This window comes from Puma concolor, chromosome C2 (genome assembly GCF_028749965.1).
Source record: "Puma concolor isolate L17-30 chromosome C2, mPumCon1.1.hap2, whole genome shotgun sequence".
NCBI classification, from domain to species: Eukaryota; Metazoa; Chordata; class Mammalia; order Carnivora; family Felidae; genus Puma; species Puma concolor.
Genome location: NC_141675.1, coordinates 22,506,060 through 22,525,563, shown reverse-complemented (window position 1 = coordinate 22,525,563; position 19,504 = coordinate 22,506,060). Strand labels below are relative to the sequence as shown.

Here is a 19,504-nt window from a genome sequence, read left to right as displayed (position 1 = left end):
ACATAAGTTTCTAAAAGATTTGACGTTGTTTCGATAGGACCACCAGCATGAATGATATTCCTCTCAAGCGGCCTTTGCAATCTGTACTAATCTATGTTATCACTGATTTAGTCAGAGCCCAAGGGAAATGGCAGCATCAACAAAAGACTCCCGTCCATTGTGGAAGATGAGGAAGAGGAGGAGGAAGGGGAGGAAGAAGAGACAGCCTCCCTCTCTCCCATCTACACAAGGGGATCCTCCTCTTCACGCAGCAAGAAGGTGGGAAGCAGTAAAAGCTATCTAGGCTTGAGCTTGAAGCAGCTGGCCTCAGGAACAGTGCCGTTTCACTCACCTATCAGAGTCTCCAGTTCAAATTCCCCAAAAAACAAACAGGAAACTGACCCCCCTAACCATGGAAAAAGGAAAGAGAGAAACTTGAAATTGCAACTTTCGGCTTTGAATAGTTCTGGACCCCCAGACCTCAGTCCAAGGTAAGAATCACATCATATAATTCTTTCCTAGGTAAAAATGGCTGCCTTTTATTCAAATTGGTACCTAGTTAGTAAATTATTCAGCCCTCTGGGCCTCTCAACCACACAGGTTCCTAGCCTTGGTTCTTCCGCTTTCCTGAATTTTGTGTGTAAATTTTGCTTCTGCGTGGAGGTGTGTACAGTATGACAGTAGTTTTAGTTATATTCTTGAAAGGGTCCATTAAATGTTCAGAAGGCCTTCTTCACTCTCTTCATCCATTTAGCTCTACCTAAGTGTTGATGTTCATTCTCAATACTATTTTCTTTATCATTGTGGATAACTGAAGCTTACTTTTATTTCTGACCTCTTGAGTAGGTAACACAGCATAGCTCTATTTTTAATTTTAAAAATTCTCTTTAGGATTAACTAAAGATGATTGAGAGGCTGAAAAATCCTGACTCAGAAATGTAAAAGAAGTGGTCTATGGAGCATAAAAGCAATAGTAAAAAATCACATCATAGCTGACAATAAATAGAAGCAAGAAAAAAAAAATACTGAGTGCTTCCTATGTCCCCTGTCCTCTGCTAGGTAATTTCATTTAGTCTTCTCAAGAGTCCTGTAAAGTAGTTCATATTATCTATACTATTTTGTCCAAAATCTCAGAGATTAAGTTTGGAAATCTGTATTCAAATTCTATTTTTCTACTTGTAAAGCAAGTGATATTTCTAAATATATTTAGCTACTCTTTTGAAGAACACAATTCATCCATTGAGAGAGATTTTTTTTTTAAATAAGCAAAATACACTTAGAAGTTCAGGAATTCAGTTGAGGATGGTAATTTGAAAACATTACCTTACTCTTCTCCTTCCTAAATTTGTAATAAGAAGAAAGACAGTAAATTTTAAATAGGGGGGAAATATATCAGAACTGAAAAAGAAAGGTTTATCCTGAACTTATAAGAAGAACATTTTTCCTTTTATATATAGAAAAAGATTGTGAGGACATACATCAAAATGCTAACAGTAGTGGTGCATTACAGGTGATTTTTATTTTCTAATTTTTGTTACTTTTATATTTATGTTTTCTACAAAAGACTTATATTTTTTAAATAATGAGTGCATTAAATAGCATTTAGCAAGGAAAGAAGACTAGCCAAAGTCCTAATAGTCGTTTATATGAAATTCTTTAACTCTTACTTCAGAGTTTTGTCCAGGTTCAGAGTAAAGGTGTCATCAAGGTTATTTAATGTGATGCCATAATCATTAGGTTAAAAGATTTTAATTCTGGATGAAGTGGTGATTTAATATGAATTCAGAGAAGAGGACTTCAGTAGCTTAAGGTGTTGAATCTAAGAATAAATAAGCTTGCAAATTCTACAGCATTTCTGTCCAATAGAAATATAATGTGAGCTAAAATTGTGAGGCACATATGTAACTTTAAATTTTCTAGTAGCCACATTTTTAAAAAACAAACAAAACAAAAAACCCACATACACAAGTGAAGCTAATTTTAATAATATATTTTATTTGACTCACTATGCCCCAAATAATTAATTTCAAGTGTAAATAATAGTAAAATTTTACTAATAAAACCATTTGCATTTTTTACTCAAATATTCAAAATCTAATGTGCATTTTATGCTTACAGCACAGCTCAACTTGCATGAGCCACATTTCAGGTGCTCAATAGCCATACAAAGCTAATGGCTACCATATTGGAGAGCACAGCTTTAGAGACTGCAGAATTTAGAAATCAATACAATATTTTTAAGTCTCCTAGAAATACTGGAACCTATAAGCAAAAATGCACAACTAGCCAATTTCCTTTATTTTAAACAGGATCGTTGACGGAATTGAAGATGGAAACAGCAGTGAGGAAAGCCAGACTTTTGACTTCGGCTCTGAACGCCTCAGACCAGAGCCCAGAGTTTCTCCTCCTCTAGGAGGTAAGCTCTATATTTAGTCTTCTGTCAAGGGGTGGTATTTCTTTTTAACTTGTAATGTTTGGCATTGACCCTTTTTTGCCTTCCCATTCTCTGAGTATTTCCCACATGTTAGAACTTTACCCATGCCATGGAAAAATTTGATTTGAGTCTATGCCATCTCCAAGTTTCTAAGATATCATTTGTAATTGTTCCTCTGTCCAGCCTAGATGCCCTGCCATTTACCAGCCCTGGTAAATGGTGTGTTAGGAGACTCGAATGTCTGCTATTCATTAAAGGGTGACCATGTTTTCTGAGGATAGATGCAGATTAATCCACAAAAATAACATTACCAAGAAGAAAAGCTGTGTTGGTTGTATACCATAGGAACATAGGTTATATTTATCCAACTTCTTGAGGAGAGATCCTATATTTGCATTTTGTCAAAGGATAAAACAACTTCAGAAGGATGTTTGAAGGCTGGAAATGAGGGAGATCTATATGAAGCACTGTGCTCTAGTGATGGAAGATTAACATAAGGGTATTCCCAAACCCAACCCAGATTCCTCTCTCTCCCTTGCCTTCTTGAGCTCATTGCCCATAAAAAGTAATCTGTCAACATAATGAAGGCCGGAATGACAAAGAAATTGTAAAGAAGACGCACCTGTAGTTAATAAAGGGAGAATAATGAACAAGCATAGGCTATCCAAAACAATTACCAGAAAACTGTAAGATGAAAGGCCAGCAGTCCCCTGCCAGCTCTGTCCTCCCCTTCCCACTCAGCTCTGAGATCCTTGTGTCAGGATCCATTACTAATTAGTGAATCCCTCCATGAACAAAGCCAAGCCCAGTAAAGACTTTTGAATGTACGGTCCTGGGTGTGTGTGTGTGTCTCCTTTTGGTGGAATTGCAGTATTCCATCTCAGCAGTCTTTCCTGTCCCTCATTATCGTCTAGGAAAACGGAAGGGTCCTTGCAAGCCTCCTTGCTGTGGGGTGGGGGAGGGGAGGTGTGTAGGGGGAATGGAAGACAGGGAAAGAAGGCGTGCAGATGTCAGTGAGCAATCCTGATTCATTCATTCAGTTGACTTACATGTGCTGATATTACTCTGGGGAAAGAGGCACAGAAAGCATATAGCCACACTGATGTATTTGCTGCGAAAGTTGATGGAAGGTCCCAACCGGAAGTTTTCCTTATTGACTCACCTAGACCTGGAGATGATGCACAGAACCTCACCATGTCTATCCACCTATTTCTGCTCCCACCATCTCCTTAGCCTTCTCTTCTCCTCTTCCCAGTATGTAGCCCAATACTCATGCCCTCAAGCAACAGATTTTCTTAGCTCTATCTCGTAAATATCCCTCAATTCTAAGATTTTGTATCCTTACTGCCACCATATTTTTCCTTGCCACATCCATCTCATGCCTGCTTTGCTACCAGAGTCTCTTCCCTGGTCTCACACTGCTCTCCATTCAGAGTAAACATTTTTAAAAATACAAATTTATTCTTATAACTCTGATCCTATGCATAAAACACTGACAGGGCTTCCTATTACCCTTAATGTGAAATTCAAACCTATTACCTAATTGCCTTTTAGATGTCTCTTTTCCCTGCTAGATTCTAAACTCCATGAGGGTCAATTATATTTTCTTTATTCATTGTTCTCTCCTCTAAAGGAGGCTTAGCCTACCATATATGTTCTCTATCATTCATTGAATTAATAGATTAACTTTGCAAAATGAAAATTATATATATATATATATATATATATATATATATATATATATATATCCTTTCTACTCCAGCTAGCAACGATTTATCTGTACTTTTGTCCCTGACAGAAATAAATGTATTTGGAAGAGCAAGGTTTAAAAAAAAAAAAAAGTGGAGATAAGAGAACCAGAAAATGGGAGAAATTATCTTTTAGAGCAATTCAGGAGGAGATAGGAAATCTGCAGTAGAGTTTAGCACCTGAAATAGAAGTTGGGTGGCGGCGGGGTAGGGGTGGGGAGGCTCTAATGGACACAGGAATCAATATTTAGGGGAGAAAAAGAACAGAACATCCCTTTTCTATGGTTTAGTCATTGGCTCTGATATATTTTTAGAGAATGGTCAAAAAAGAGGAAATGTCAGGCACCTGTGTGGCTCAGTCGGTTGAGCGTCCGACTTCGGCTCAGGTCATGATCTCATGGCTTGTGAGTTCGAGCCCCGTGTCAGGCTCTGTGCTGACAGCTCAGAGCTGGAGCCTGCTTTCAATTCTGTGTCTCCCTTTCTCTCTGCCCCTCTCCTGCTCATTCTCTGTCTCTCTGTCTCTCTGTCTCTCTCTCTCTCTCAAGAATAAATAAACATTTAAAAAAAACTTAAAAACAAAAGAGGAAATGTGTCATCTTGAAACATGGTGGTGATTTGCCATGGACACATCCCATCAGTGAGGTCATGGTCCCCACCATGATACGTGCCCAGTTTCAAGGCGTGTATCAGACAGGATCCAGAGGATTACTAGAAGCATGTTCAATCCCAGGGAGACAGAACCTACAGTGCACAGGCATCAGGAAGAGTTAAAGGCAGTAGCTTAGGTTTCCTTACCCATTTCAACTGCCTTAATCCTCACATATGAAGTTTATCACTAAAGGACCCATTCTGTGTGTGTTACGCTTTTCAGACTCAGAGATTGGAGCTGCTGTTCTCTTCATCAAAGCAGAGGAGACCAAGCAGCAAATAAATAAACTCAACAGTGAGGTATGGAGCTTTCTCTTCCTTTGGTCATGCTGGAGTGGTAAGAGCTATAAATCCTAGTTACCAGCAAAAGCAGTATAATATAGTAATTACAGGCATATGCTCTGATGTCAGACCACCATGGATGAATTCCCACTAAGCCTCATGTGAGTTATGTGACCATTGATAAGTTCCTTACTTTCTCTCATGCTCTATTTCCCCACGTGTAAGTAGAGGGTAATGATTATGCCTACCTTATGGCCCATTGTGAAATTGAGATAGTGCAGGCAAATCATTTAGCATAAAGTGAGCACTAACTAAATGATAATTATACTAATTAGCTTCATAAATGTATTGATACTTGGTATAACTGGTGCTTTTTCACTTTTTTCATGTACTTTAACTTTTTAATGAGTTAAAGCAAGGTGATTAATCCAAAGATGAATGCTATTTCTCAGAATAATCAAATGGCCTGAAATGCGCTTCTTTTCCCTGACATATATTTGCTGTGTAACTTTGAGCACTTTACCTCTCTGGACCTTGCCATCTATTCATGTGAAATAAGGTAATTTTTAGGAACTTTATTAAAATATATTTTGCATATCATAAAACTCACTCATTCCAAGTGTACAATTCAATGATTTTAGTAACCTTATTGAACAGTTCTACCGTCACCGTATCAGTTTTAGAATGTTTTTACCTGCATCCCTGCAGTAAGACCTCTCGTAGCCATTTATGATTAATCCCTGTTCCCACATCCAGCCCTAGGTCACCACTTACCTACTTTTTGCCTTTTCTGGCCATCTCGTATAAATAGAGAAGGCAATATCTGAATCACTATCCTAACTTTGGTGCCCTTCCGAAAAATTTTAATAATTTTGTCTCGAATAAAAACATTCGAGACAATTTGGAGGCAAATAGTTTATTTGGGAGGTGGCCCAGGAAGCAACATAAAGGATAGAGAGGTAAGGCAGAAGAGAAAGGAAAGCACAGAAAGAAAGGCGTGTTAATAAGATAATTAACTCTGTGGGCAACTGGGGCTCAATCCTGCTGGGGACCACTGAGAGAGTATGTAGGACAATTCAAAACTGTTCCACCGTAAGGCAAGGAAAAATGGAATTGGGGGTGGTTCCTGAGAGATTGACTCCCTTGCTCTTCATGCAGGCCTCGCTGCAGAGGGGACTAGAAAGGTTCTTCAGACAAAAGTACACAGGAAGACCTGGACCTTCCGGGTACACCTAGGGTGAGGGCACATGGACGGGCACAGACAGTGTAATAGAATCCCTTTCTAGGACTAAGATTACCTGAGGAGATCGTCGAAAAATACAATAGTTATTGACACTGGGAAGATTTGTGGAAAATGAAATCATGTTACCATATCAGTTTCCAATTATCTGCAACAATGGAAAACTGGGTAGTTTGTCATAAAGCCCAGAAGTTTCTCTTAAACCTGTGTATCTTCAGCTTAGTGAAGATTTATGATTTACTGCTGTCTCTCCTTCTGCGCCCACTTTCTCTGGGAGTAAGATTGTTGCTAACAAGACGGAAGAGAGACAAAGGGCAGACTAACAATATAGGAATGAAAAAAATCAGATTGAAACTCCTTAAATCACAAAGACTTGGCCATACACTGGATCTCGTAAATAACATCTTGTTAAATGCAACAAAACAAACCTAAATACCCTGTTGGAAAACTTTCTATTGAACAATTTCTTTTCAAATATTATTCTTGGCTAAAAGCACCGATTAATATTAACTGTTTGGATTCTTTTCCCTCATATGTGAGATCATTTAATGGTTTTAAGAACTGACTGACCAATGTCTTAGCTCAAATACTAGAGTCAGTAATTATTCTGGGGAAAAATGTGTTTATATCTTCACCTTTTGGAATGTACATAGTTTCCCAAATCACAGCTGTAAATCCACACCCTCTACGATTTTCCTTTGACCATGTGAACTAGTGGTAGATACGTTAAAACAGATAACCACTTGGAAAACAAAATATTTCCCCAATGTGATTCGGTATTTATGATTGCTTTTCTAGTGAGATGATATAAATCTTTTTATCTTGCCATATATTGAAATAAAAAGGGAAGGTAAAATATCAATGGTCCAATTATCCTTCCCTAAGGAATTAGTTTTTCCTTATAGGAAAATATCTGATTTCTTCATGGCTGAAGCTTAAGTTAGAAAAATCTTATCCTTTGCACAGAATTTAATTTATAGTCTTGACTCTTTGGGTCGTGCGGTAAAACCCACTAAGACAGGCAGAATGAAAATACAAATTGGCTTCAAAGTGTAAAATTATTTTTCTTCCGACCTACTTGTTTTTTTCCTCCTATCTCCTACAATGTCGTTTATGTAGCCAAAAAAAAAATCTGTCTTTTAAAATCCAAGCCTAATTTTTCCACTTCCCCTGTATCCTGCCACTCGCCCATGTGATCATTTGATTGCTTTATTCTTCATTTATTCTTTTCCTTGTTCTGAGTAAACAAGAGAAGAATTGATAATGAACATGGGATGCACTGCATAATAATAACTCTTTAATAAAAAGGGCAATCCCCAATATATGCGAGGCATGTCGAGCATTATGTAAAGTTTGAGAACATAGCAACAACCCCATTCTGATATTTGCCCAGACATTTAAGATATAAAGACATTGTTCATTGATGTGTAGATTTCATAATCAGCTGGCTAAATACAGAACAAAAATCAGAAAGGAAATAATGTTGGTAATAACCTACATTCACAGAACAGTGAAGGGTTTAAAAGATGTAGGGCAGCTGCTAATATTAGAACGCTTTTGAAAACATTGTCATTGCTCTACAGCGGACAAAGAAATAGTGCAATTCTAAGGAAATTGTTTAAAAATAACAACAAAATGTCACCGTGGGGGACATGGGCTGTGTAAGTCAAATGCTCCATTTCTGAAAAGGTTTGTAGGTAAGGGTTAGAATGTTTTCTCATTTCTGAAATCTGCCTGACCCAGAAAGACATTGCGGCAAAGCCTACCAAGGGAACCTACGTGCTCTGCCACAGCAGGCATAAGACATAAAACACACTAGTAGAGAAAGAGAATGAGCTTTAGAGAAAGAAAAATATTCTTATCCCTATTCATAAAATTAACTCTCTGACTTCAGCAAAGTGTTCACCTTCCCTAAGTTCAGATTTTTTTCTCTATTAAATGGTAATGATGAAATCTGCAATATAGGATTGTTGTGAGGACCTAATACCATATGTAAACCATTCAGCATGATGTCTTCTGTTAATAAGGGGTCAAATTCTCATTCGCTCCTTATATAAGGTTGTACTTCTATCCAACAAAAGGTAACTCTCAAGTTAGCACCCCCCGCCCCCCCTACTCTCCCCCGCCCAGTGCAGACTAATTAGTCCATGTTTATGGAAGAAAATGAAAATGAATGGACTTAAGGGAAACATTTGATCATGAAAGTGACTACTTTTTACCTGAGACTTTTCTCTTGCTATGAAAATACCGAATATAGGGGCGCCTGGGTGTCTCGGTCGGTTAAGTGGCCAACTCTTGATTTTGGCTCAGGTCGTGATCTCAAAGTTCGTGAGATTGAGTCCCGCTTTGGGCTCTGTGCTGACAGCAAGGAGCCTGCTTGGGATTCTCTTTCTCCTCTTGCTCTCTGCCCCTCCCCCCACTCATGCTCTCTCTCCCTCTCTCTCTCAAAATAAACATTAAAAAAAAGAAAAGAATAGAAAATTAAAATAGAAAAATGAAAGGGCATATTGTTTATATTTCAGTGTATCTTATTTTAGCTAAATAGTTTGATGTAATAGTGTCAGTGTATTAATGTAAAGAACACTTGTTCTGTGAGACTTCAAGATTTAAGGGCTAAGAGACCTTAAGTATGCAGTTTACCAATGTTTAATCATTACCTGATATTACACTAAACATAAATAGCAAAATGATTATGAAACTAGGCAGAATGGAAGCTTACAGGAAAGATAATCATAGCCAAATCTTCATTTTCAAAATGATAAAATGCAGGTGGCTTGTGAAATCATCCTTGCTCAACAAAGGGCATTTTGACTGGAATTCTCTGATTGACACTTTTAGAATTTTATTTTGTTTAAAAAATAAACAACTTCATTGAGATATAATTAACATATCATATAATCCATCCATTTAAAGTGTATAATCTGAAGGCTTTCAGTATGTTCACAGAGTTGTGCATTCATCACCATACTCAATTTTCAACCATTGTAAACCATTACCCCACAAAGAAGCCCTATACCATATAGCCATCACCCGTGATACCTGAAGTTCCCCTACCCTCAGCCCTACTAATCTACATTCTCTGCCCATATATTTGCCTGTTCTGAACATTCCCTTTAAGTGGAATCTTACATTATAGCCCTCTGTGACCAGCTTTTTTCATTTAGTATGAGGTTTTCAAGGCTCACCCATGTTGTGGCCATACCAATACCTCATTTCTTTTTACACCCACGTAATATTCCATTGTATGGATATACCACTTTTTGCCTATTCACTCATCAGCTGATGGGCATTTGTGTTGTTACCACTTTTCAGCTAATATGAATAATGTTGCTGTGAACATTCATAAAACATTCACACAAGTTTTTGCGCAGACATGTTTTAATTTCTCTCGGGTAATTAAGTGGAATTGCTGGATCGTATGGTAACTCTGTGTTTAAAACATCTGAGAAACTGCCAGACTGTTTCCCAAAGCAGCAGCAGCACTTTACATTCAGCAACATATGAAGGTTCCAGGCTCCTATTTCCCTGCCAACAATTTTTTATTTGTTATTATAAGACTTTGTTATTCTAACCACATTAGTGTGTGTGAAGCAGTATTTCATTGTAGTTTTCGTTTGAATTTCCTGGATAGCTATTAATATTGAGGATCTTTCCATGTGTTCATTCTTTGGAAAATCGTCTGTCCAGATCCTTTAACCACTTTAAAATTGGGCTGTTTCTTTATTCCTGAGTTGTAAGAATTCTTTATATATTCTAGATACAAGTTATGATTTTCAGTTTTCTTCTCCCATTACTTAAGTTGCCTTTTCATTCCCTACATGCTGGTCTTTGAAGCACAAAAGTATTAATTTTGGTGATATCCATTTTATGTATTTTTTCTTTTGTTCTTTTTGACTTTCAGGTGACATGTACAAATTTCTATCATGAGATCAGTAAAGTCTGCTTCAGTCAAACAAATAAAACAACAATAATGGGAGTTGTTCTTAAGAGTTGCTTTACTACTTTTCTAAATGGCTATGAAGATTTAGAGTTCTATTAATAATTCACACAAGGAAACCTACATGAGTAATACCCTATGATAAAGGGTATTCCTTAATCCTCTGAATTACTGTTATCATATCTTTTCATTGAAAATTGGCTCAACTGAAACACACTGACAGAATTGCAAGACCATTCCAAGATCCTACTATACAATCTCTTTTCTTCCTCATCATGATCCTATTTAACTCTTGACCATCAATTCTCAAAAGCAAAATTAAAAAAAAAGCTATACATTCACTTGTTGACATAGAAAAACAAAATCCATTTAACTGCTGGCAAAGCCATTCTGCATTTTTCATTTTAAAACATAAGTATTATTGACAATAATGATTCATTTCATGGACACAGCTTTCTAAACTGGAATATACCCAACTATTTAATGATTTACAGGACACTTTTTGCTTATTTTCAGTTCTCAGGCCTGTATGCATAGATAGATTTGTATCTCTCGTGAGAGGTTTACTGATCATAAATAAATAAATAAATAAATACTCTAAAGAATAATGAGGATCTCCCAAAAGAAAAAAATATATGTAAATCGCTCAAAAGCTTTTCCTGTGAAGTGTGAATTTCGCATTCATGTAGTTTTGGATATTAGCTGTTTCGGTCCTCCAGGCCTGTGATCACTTACATATAGACCTCTTCTAATTTTGAATAGGGAGACTAAATGGACATACTGGTAAGGGCCCCAGGGAGACCAATGCCATATTTCAAATGGGCAATTTGAGCAGGGTTGAATAAAAGGAGTACTTACAAAGAAGTTAGTTGAGCATAGAGAAAACACAAAGGATAGAACAGTCGCTCCCACCGTGGGGATAATAACAGAAGGTCAGTACAACACCTAGGTCTAAAGGACCCAGAGTAGAGACTGGTTATAGAATCTTGAGTCAGAGGAAGGTGGGTGAAAAGCCACCTGAAAGGAGCTGTGATCTTTGTTGGGATCTTCTACCCACCTCAACCCTGTAGGGAAGCAGCCCGAGGAACACATATCCCAACCTCCCTCTCCTACCCCCCTCTGATCTGCTAATGTTCTACAATGGCCAAACCCAACCAGAAACCAAAGAACCAATGAGCCTGTTGATGGAGTTCATACAAGTCAGCCTCCAAGGAGCAAAACTGGTTGGAAAGTGAATCTGTTCTAAAAATACAAGTGGGAAATATTCAGTAAAATGAGTTACTATGTATTCAAGCAAGTACAGAAAAAATCAAATGAAATTTAAACAATTAGTTATTGATTGCTTATTACTAGTAATTAGCCAGTTAGTAGTAACTAGTCATTTACTTACTACTAACCAATAGTTTCAGAATAACTGGTTATTTTTTAAAAAGATGGATATGGGTATTCCCCTCCCATACTTGCTAAATAATTTGTAAGTTGATATGTTTTTAAAAGAATATGCCCCCCTGCCATTTTCCATTCATCAATGGGAAAATTAAGTTCAATAATTGATCCAATCCAACAGCTACAAATAATATTCAAATTTTTTAAATAGAATCTTATAGTCGGAAGTGATTACAGGGAAATTTTCTTTCCTATCCTCCCCCAATACATGAATTTCCCCTTTTTAAAAAAAATTTTTTTAATGTTTATTTATTTTTGAGAGAGAGAAAGAGAGTGAGAGCCGGGGAGGGGCAGAGAGAGAGAGGGAGACACAGAATCCAAAGCAGGCTCCAGGCACTGAGCTGTCAGCACAGAGCCCGATGCGGGGCTCAAATCCACCAACTGTGGATCATGACCTAAGCCGAAGTCAGACGCCCAACTGACTGAGCCACCTGGGCGCCCCCATGAATTTCCCGGTGTAAAAAGGAGAACCTCATACATCTTTCAAAAGAGCTATGATTTTGCCTCCAATACCCTATGAATTTTTTTGATTCTTCTATGATGAATCCCAATTCTTAAGTTCCTTCTTTAAGCTTTAACACCTGCTTTCTAAACTTGCCATTCAGTATTTACTTTTTATGTACATTTACGTTATTTTCACATGTACATTTCTTCCTTCCCCAAGGCTCTTGAGAACTTGGATTATGTCTCCAAAGAATTCTGTGAATTGCCTCAAAATTGTCACTATTTTTGTTATTGTTAAAATACTGAAACTTTACTGAAGTGCAACAGAGAATATCCTGTATCTCAAATAAGGACTTGGAAATAAGCATATATGAACTGGTGAAGGTTTGGGGGTTTTTTTGAGTCTTTTTATTGGAGAACAATTAAGCACCTAGAGAAATGGACACTGACACTTCCCATTTACTTGTGCACAATTATAAATAAACACAATATCATAAATCAGTACTAAATTAGTCACATTTCCTTTTTATGCTTATATGACCACATGATAGGATAGATTTTGAAATAATCAATTTTTTATAAATAATGAGTAGAAGAATTATTCTGAAATAATATAATATAATTCTGAAATAAATAATGAGAAGAAGAATTATTCTGAAACAAATATTTAAGCAACCTCAGCTTTGATATTATTGTATTTTCATATTGTGGTAGAATCATAAAATCTGAAATTTGGGAGCTATCTCAGAGGCCACCTATTCTGGCTTTTCACCCTATATGAGAATTTTCTTTCTGAGGTTATTGGCAAGAAGTTATTTTGCCTGAGTATTGTCTGTAGTAAGAACTCACTATGCCTCAAAGAAATTGGTTCCCAAACCTACTTGTGCTTTCAGATTCTCAAGGAATGTTTTTTACAGGATTACAGATATTTTTACAAATTAATATATAAAATAATGACTACTTTTAAAATAACTGTTCCTTTGGCCAAGCATAGACCAACTAAATCTCAGAACCTCTCGAGTTGTCACTGGGTATCTGTATTTTTTTTTAATTCTCCAAATGCTTCTGATGACCACCAACCACATTTCTCAATTACTTTAGCTCTTAGAAACCTATTCTCTATATTTAGCTCATATAACTCTCTGTAAAGACTTTTATTAATTTTTCTTACTTCTGTCCCTCTTGAGTTGAATAGAAAAAGCTACGTAAATGTTTTTTCAATGAAAATACTTTAAATTTTGGAGGTAGCTAATATCTTTCTTCCTCCCCATTCTGTGGCATGTTTTTCTCTTCTATAAATGTTCTCTCTTCCTTGAAACTTTACTCATGTGACATGAAGTACAGACCCTTAATCATCATGATTAACCTCCTTTGTCTCTTCCCTTTCCTCTGTTCCAATTTCTTAAAGCAATCACAAATGACCCCAGCTGTCCTACAGAGGACATTTCCAGAACAGACATTGTCCACATATTTTAGCTTATGAAAGCACCTAAAGGTCTTGAATTTGTTCTCTCTGTTCAGAAAGCTCTTCTCCAAGATATCTGCATGGACAGCTCTCTTCCCTCTTGCAAGCCAATGTGCAAATGTCAATTTCTCAGTGAAGTCTTCCTTGACCAGTCTTTTTAAAATAGAAGCCCCACTCCCCAAATTTACTTCCAAATTTGTTTTCTCTCATAGCCCATCAAAACTCAATTATACTACATAGTTTATTTATCTACATTTGTCATTGTCTTTATCCCCCCCCCCATTAGAATGTCAGTTCTATGAGGACAAGAGTCTTTATTTGCCTTTTTCTTTGCTATGATTGGCACACAGTAGACATACATTTATGGTGAGAATGCATAAAAAAATGCTGGATTATGCATTATATCTATTTTAACCATCAGGCATTAAAACATTGAAGAGAAAAATGGAATTTCACTTCTGAGTTTGAAGAGACATTAAAAATCCTGTCATGTTACATGTTCTTATCACAGATGAGTAAATTGAGGCCCAGAGATCATCACATATGCAGCAAGAGATATAGAAAGGCCTAGAAACAAGACCTGAATCCCAGTTCAGTAGTTTTCTTTTACTGGGTTAGCTTTCAAAGAAGACCATCCTTGGTCTGCAATGAAAAGATTTCCTTCTGAAATATCAGAAACTCACATCAAGACTTGAGTCTTTGGTCTCTTAAATTACCCATATGTATGTAAGTGCAATACTTGATTTAATCATGCACAGCTCATTTTAAGGTATGATAATTTTAGAAAGGGCTTTCAAAATAAGAGTAATAAAATGTACTATATGTTTATTCAAGAGGAAAATATATGTTTTCCCATATATGTTTCCCATTGATGACTATTCCACATGTTAGCATTTTGAAATCCAGAAAAAGAAAGAAAAGAAAAGAAAAGAAAAGAAAAGAAAAGAAAAGAAAAGAAAGAGAAGAGAAAAGAAAGAGAAGAGAAAAGAAAAAAGAAAAGAAGTATATTTTAAAGCCAATAAAATGATAGAGTGTTAAGAAGAGACAAAGGAGGTGGCTGGGGGGAGTCCACTTGTAATATACTGACTTTTTAAATGTGTTTTTAAATCAAATATGATAACTGGTAACAAAATACTGTTACGACAGACTTACGCTTACTTCAGTTGATAATCTGCAAGCCTACTTTCTAAAATAAATCTCCTCCGACTTGGAAATAAAGGAGTTTCTATTCAAATAGCATTCATTAAAACGTTTGCTAGGGAAACGTATTTTGTTTGAAACCCCATTATCAGAAAAAGCTTAATTTGGGGAAGGTATCTGCCAGTGGTTAAAAGAAAATCCTTTCTAGACTTCTGAACAAGTTTTAGGTACCATGTTCCATGGTGCTTTATACTACACCTTGCTGGATCAGTCTTTCTCACTGGCGTGTTCAGTGCTCAATTGCTGTGAGAGTTAAAAGAAGAACCCTTGCATTAATTCAGATAGGAACTTACGTTTTGATGTTTTTTTTGGACACTGATTTGCAGTAGTTAAAAATTGGTCATTGAAATTTACAACAACCAGAGATAAAGGAGAAACAATAAAAAATCAGTGTTCTTTTTAGGGTAAAATATTTTGGGGATTTTTAAAGAAATTAAATGCATATAGATGTATTTTTTAAGTGAGGTTCTAGTGTGCATATTGAATATTTTGTTTTTATTTTTTAATCATCAGCAATTTTAAACATACAGACATTGATATAATAACAGATATCCAAATAACTGTTAGCCATATTAGTAAATAATAACATGTCTCCATGTTTCATATGTTGTGCTTTAAAGAAATTTAAAATTTTATATCCTTTCAAGCTCTTTTTTCCTATTTCATAAATAATGGAATTCAAGAGTTAGAGAAAAACATTTAAGAAAAAATTAGAAATTAGAAATTAGGGTAGAAAATTAGAAATAGGGTACTTAAGCCATTTAAGTGTCCAGCTCTTGATTTCAGCTCAGATGATCTCATTCATGAGTTCAAGACCCACGCTGGGCTCTGCACTAATAGTGCAGAGCCAGCTTGGGATTCTCTGTCTCTCTCTCTCTCTCTCTCTCTCTCTGCCCTTCACCCACTCGTGTTCTCTCTTTCTCCCCCCCCCACCTAAAATAAATAAATAAACATTAAAAAATTACAAGTGAGAAAAAGAACATTGTAGAAATTGCCTAAATTAGAAGCAACACAAGAACAAATAAACAAATAATGCCAAATTGGTGGTGAAAAGGGAGGAAAATTTAAAGCATGTTATCTAAATGAAGAGATTTTTTTTAAAAGGATTAGGAGAAAAGTGTCAAATATTTAAGATAAACAAAGAAGCTCTAACATACAAAAAAATGTAAGTCTCAGAATAAGAATGCCAAATTCAGGGAACCAAACAAACACTAAGAACAATAATCCAATAAAATTCCCCTAAAATTACAAAAAAATTTTTGAAACTGCATACTGCCAATTTCACATCCTAGTGAAATTATTAGACTTTAAAGTAAGAAAAAAAATTCATTAGTTATTTAGACAAAAAAGATCTTTTTATAAAGGACTAGCAAGGGAAAAATCTAGACCGTCATTAGACTTTTAGACAGCAACATTTTATGCAAGATGAAGTAACATACAAAATATACAAGATTCTTAGGAAAAGAAACTGTAAACTAAGGATTTTATATCCAACAAAAATGACCATCACAGGGGGCTCCTGTGTGGCTCTGTCAGTTAAGCGTTCAACTTCAGCTGAGGTCATGATCTCATGGCTCATAAGTTCGAGCCCCGCATTGGGCTTTGGGCTGACAGCTCAGTGCCTGGAACCTGCTTCAGATACTGTCTCCCTGTCTCCCTGTCTCTCTGCCCCTCCACCACTCACACTCTGTCTCTCTGTCTCACAAAAATAAATAAACATTAAAAAAAAATAATAACCATCAAGTACAATCTGTTAACATGAAAGAACTCAAGGAATATTGTTCCCATATATATTTCCAGAAGAATGCCCTCAAGAACAAAATTCAGAAAAACCAAGATGATTTGAAAGGCATTGTCATTGGACAAATTCATCAGCATTAAATATGTGCTTATTTATAGTACCAAGTCTAAATGAAAGTTAAAGAAGAGAAGGTATAAGTTGTCAAAGGTATGCTCTGACAATGTAAATATGGATGAACCATTGAAAGGGGAGTGGGAAGAGAATTAGAATAGAATATGTCTCCCCCAGTTTTTTAACTGTTTTCAGTAATCATAATTTGTAATGGTGGGACTGGTATTGATATATTGCAATTGTTGAATATGTAATGGGGGATAAAGTAAATGAGCAATTATGAGATCTCTTAATTCTGTCATCTTCTATACCTCAATAACCAGAATTCACAGTGTAAAGGAGATACAAATATAGTCCTGAAATAGAGTTAGAAATATTAGTATGAACCTGTGTAGCATCATATACATGCATACATTTCCAAGCTCTTTCAACAAAAAGGGAGTATAAACAATTACCAGCCCAATAACAGTGAATATGCCTTGATTATGGCCTCAAATAAAATTTCCCATTAAAAGAAGCTCTTGGATAAATACAGTCTCTTGGAGAAATAGCTGTTTCCACTCTTGGAGGCATGAAATACACATCAGTCCAGAACACCTTAGTGTACAAGACAGCAAGAAAGTTATCACACCCTCCTAGGATGATGTCAAAAGAGCTCAGGAGCCAATATGAAGAGTCTTCCACTGGCCAAAGATGGGATAATATTGGTAAGAATAAGAAATACATGGGATTACAACATAAAATAAGTTACATAAAATAAGTAACAAATGCACCAAAGTGACAGCATAATAAGCTTCTGAATTTCCCTCCTCCTACAGACACACTGAATGTACACAGAATAATTCCATCGGAGAAATACAAAAATAAGAAATAATAAAAACAAACTGAATGACTCCTACACATCAGGTGAATGAGAAAACCCCCACATGGAAACAGATAGGAAAGGCTGGGACACAAAAACCATAAACCCCACCCCAGGTACACTACCATACAATCAATAGGGAACCCCTAAATCCTAGCATTGGAAAGTTTGGACCTTGTCCAGTGCCCCCAACTAGGGCCCTCAAAACACCTAGCTCTGAAAGCCAAATGAGCTTAAGTTCACAAGTCCCACAGAAGCAAGTAAAGTAGTTTTTAAATGGTTGTAAGAACGTATCTATGGTTGTATTTCCAGGTTCAGCAGAGAGGGAGCATATAGAAATGCCCTTCTAGCTTCTCTCTGGAAGGGAAATGACTGCATACTTTCCCAGCTGCTCAGCTTCTAATCCACCTGCACCTACATGCTGTCTATGATCCTCCACTTTGGGACACTGACAGATCTTGGCACATCCTCAACTACTGGGAACCACCCAGAACAGAGACAACAGCTTTGATAATCACAAAGACCCTAACCCCTCAAGATTCCACCAAAAACTGTTAGAACCAATAAATGATTTCAGTAAAGTTGCAGGATATAAAGTCAACATACAAAAGTCAGTTGTATTTCTATACACTGATAATGAAAGAGAAATTAAGGAAAACAGTCCCGGACACCTGAGTGGTTCAGTCGGTTAAGCATCCGACATCAGCTCAGGTCATGATCTCATGGTTCATGAGTTAGAGCCCTGTGTCAGGCTGTGTGCTGACAGCTCGGAGCCTGGAGCCTGCTTCAGATTCTGTGTCTGCCTCTCTCTCTCTCTCTCTCTCTCTCTCTCTCTCTCTCTGCCCCTCCCCCCCACTCTGTCTCAAAAATAAACATTGAAAAAAAAGAAAAAGAAAACAGTCCCATTTACAGTAGCATCAAAAAGAACAAAATACCTAAGAATAAATTTAACCAAGTAAGTACGAGACTTATACACTAAAAACTACAAAATATTGATGGAAGAAACTATAGAAGATCTAAACAAATCGTAAATGCCAATTACAGACTTGCCAGAGGAATTGGAAAAGGCTGTTTCATCTAAATTCTCAGCTCTTACTGAAAGAATTATAATACGTCTGGAGTTAACCAAAGGGACTAAATCCATAATAAGAACTCATGATCTGACCTCTTGGAGTACAAACCAGCAGCATTATCATCAACTGGGGGCTTGTTAGAAATGCAGAATCCCAGAACCCCACATGTACTGAATCTGAATATACATGGTGTCAAGATCCCCAGGTGACTCCTATATACTTTAAGTCTTAATAAGCACTGTTCTATACAGTTGGTACTCTGAGAGGAGACAGACTTTTGTTTGGTGTTCTTTACTAGCAGTGAGGATCCCTTAGCCAGACAGCAATTTGGATACTAACCAAACTTCGTCACAGGAAGCAGGGAAATAGATGAGAAAAGCAATCAAAGAGTTGATAAATAATGGATTACAATAATACAGCTAAAGTAATAAAGTTGTGTCCGAAGGCCTGAGCTTGCAGAAATTCAATGAAACCATTGGCATAATCACTTTCAAGGCTTGTAATTCTTCTCTTATTATAATTTAAGAGGCAACAGATGCACCTGCAAAAGTGAACCCCTTGGTACTATTTCTGTGTGACCTCAGATAAGCCACATCACCTCTCAACATTCTAGTCTCTCCAGCTGGAGAACAAGATTTACAACTTTTGTTAGTAATGGGATTGAGATCCTCATTCGGATAAAATTTATGCAAGTGCCGAGTAGGATTATTATTTTAGCTGACAGATAAAAAGACTGTCACTTGTTTTTGAATGCTTTATGAAGCAAAAGACACAAGGATGAAATTATGCCCATCGTCCTTTTTGTTTTGCCTGCTTCTGGAGTTTGATTGAACTTGTCTAAATCCCATGGTAAATATGCAACATAACAAAAGATTCAATGAAAGACCATGTAAT

The 19,504-nt window shown here is 36.6% G+C and overlaps 1 protein-coding gene and 1 long non-coding RNA gene across 2 annotated transcripts in view; one reads left to right on the top strand and one right to left on the bottom strand.

Annotated features, from left to right (window-relative positions):
• Nucleotides 1-19,504, bottom strand: part of LOC147577135 (uncharacterized) — a 136,696-nt gene that overhangs the window by 9,531 nt on the left and 107,661 nt on the right. The gene's annotated exons all lie outside the window — the stretch shown is intronic.
• The window catches only part of KCNH8 (potassium voltage-gated channel subfamily H member 8), a 360,147-nt gene that overhangs the window by 330,319 nt on the left and 10,324 nt on the right, over nt 1-19,504 (top strand). The window contains exons 13-15 of the mRNA XM_086674209.1: nt 112-470; nt 2,289-2,395; nt 5,033-5,109. Of these exons, the coding sequence (XP_086530335.1) occupies nt 112-470; nt 2,289-2,395; nt 5,033-5,109 (543 nt within the window). The remainder of the gene's footprint in view (nt 1-111; nt 471-2,288; nt 2,396-5,032; nt 5,110-19,504) is intronic.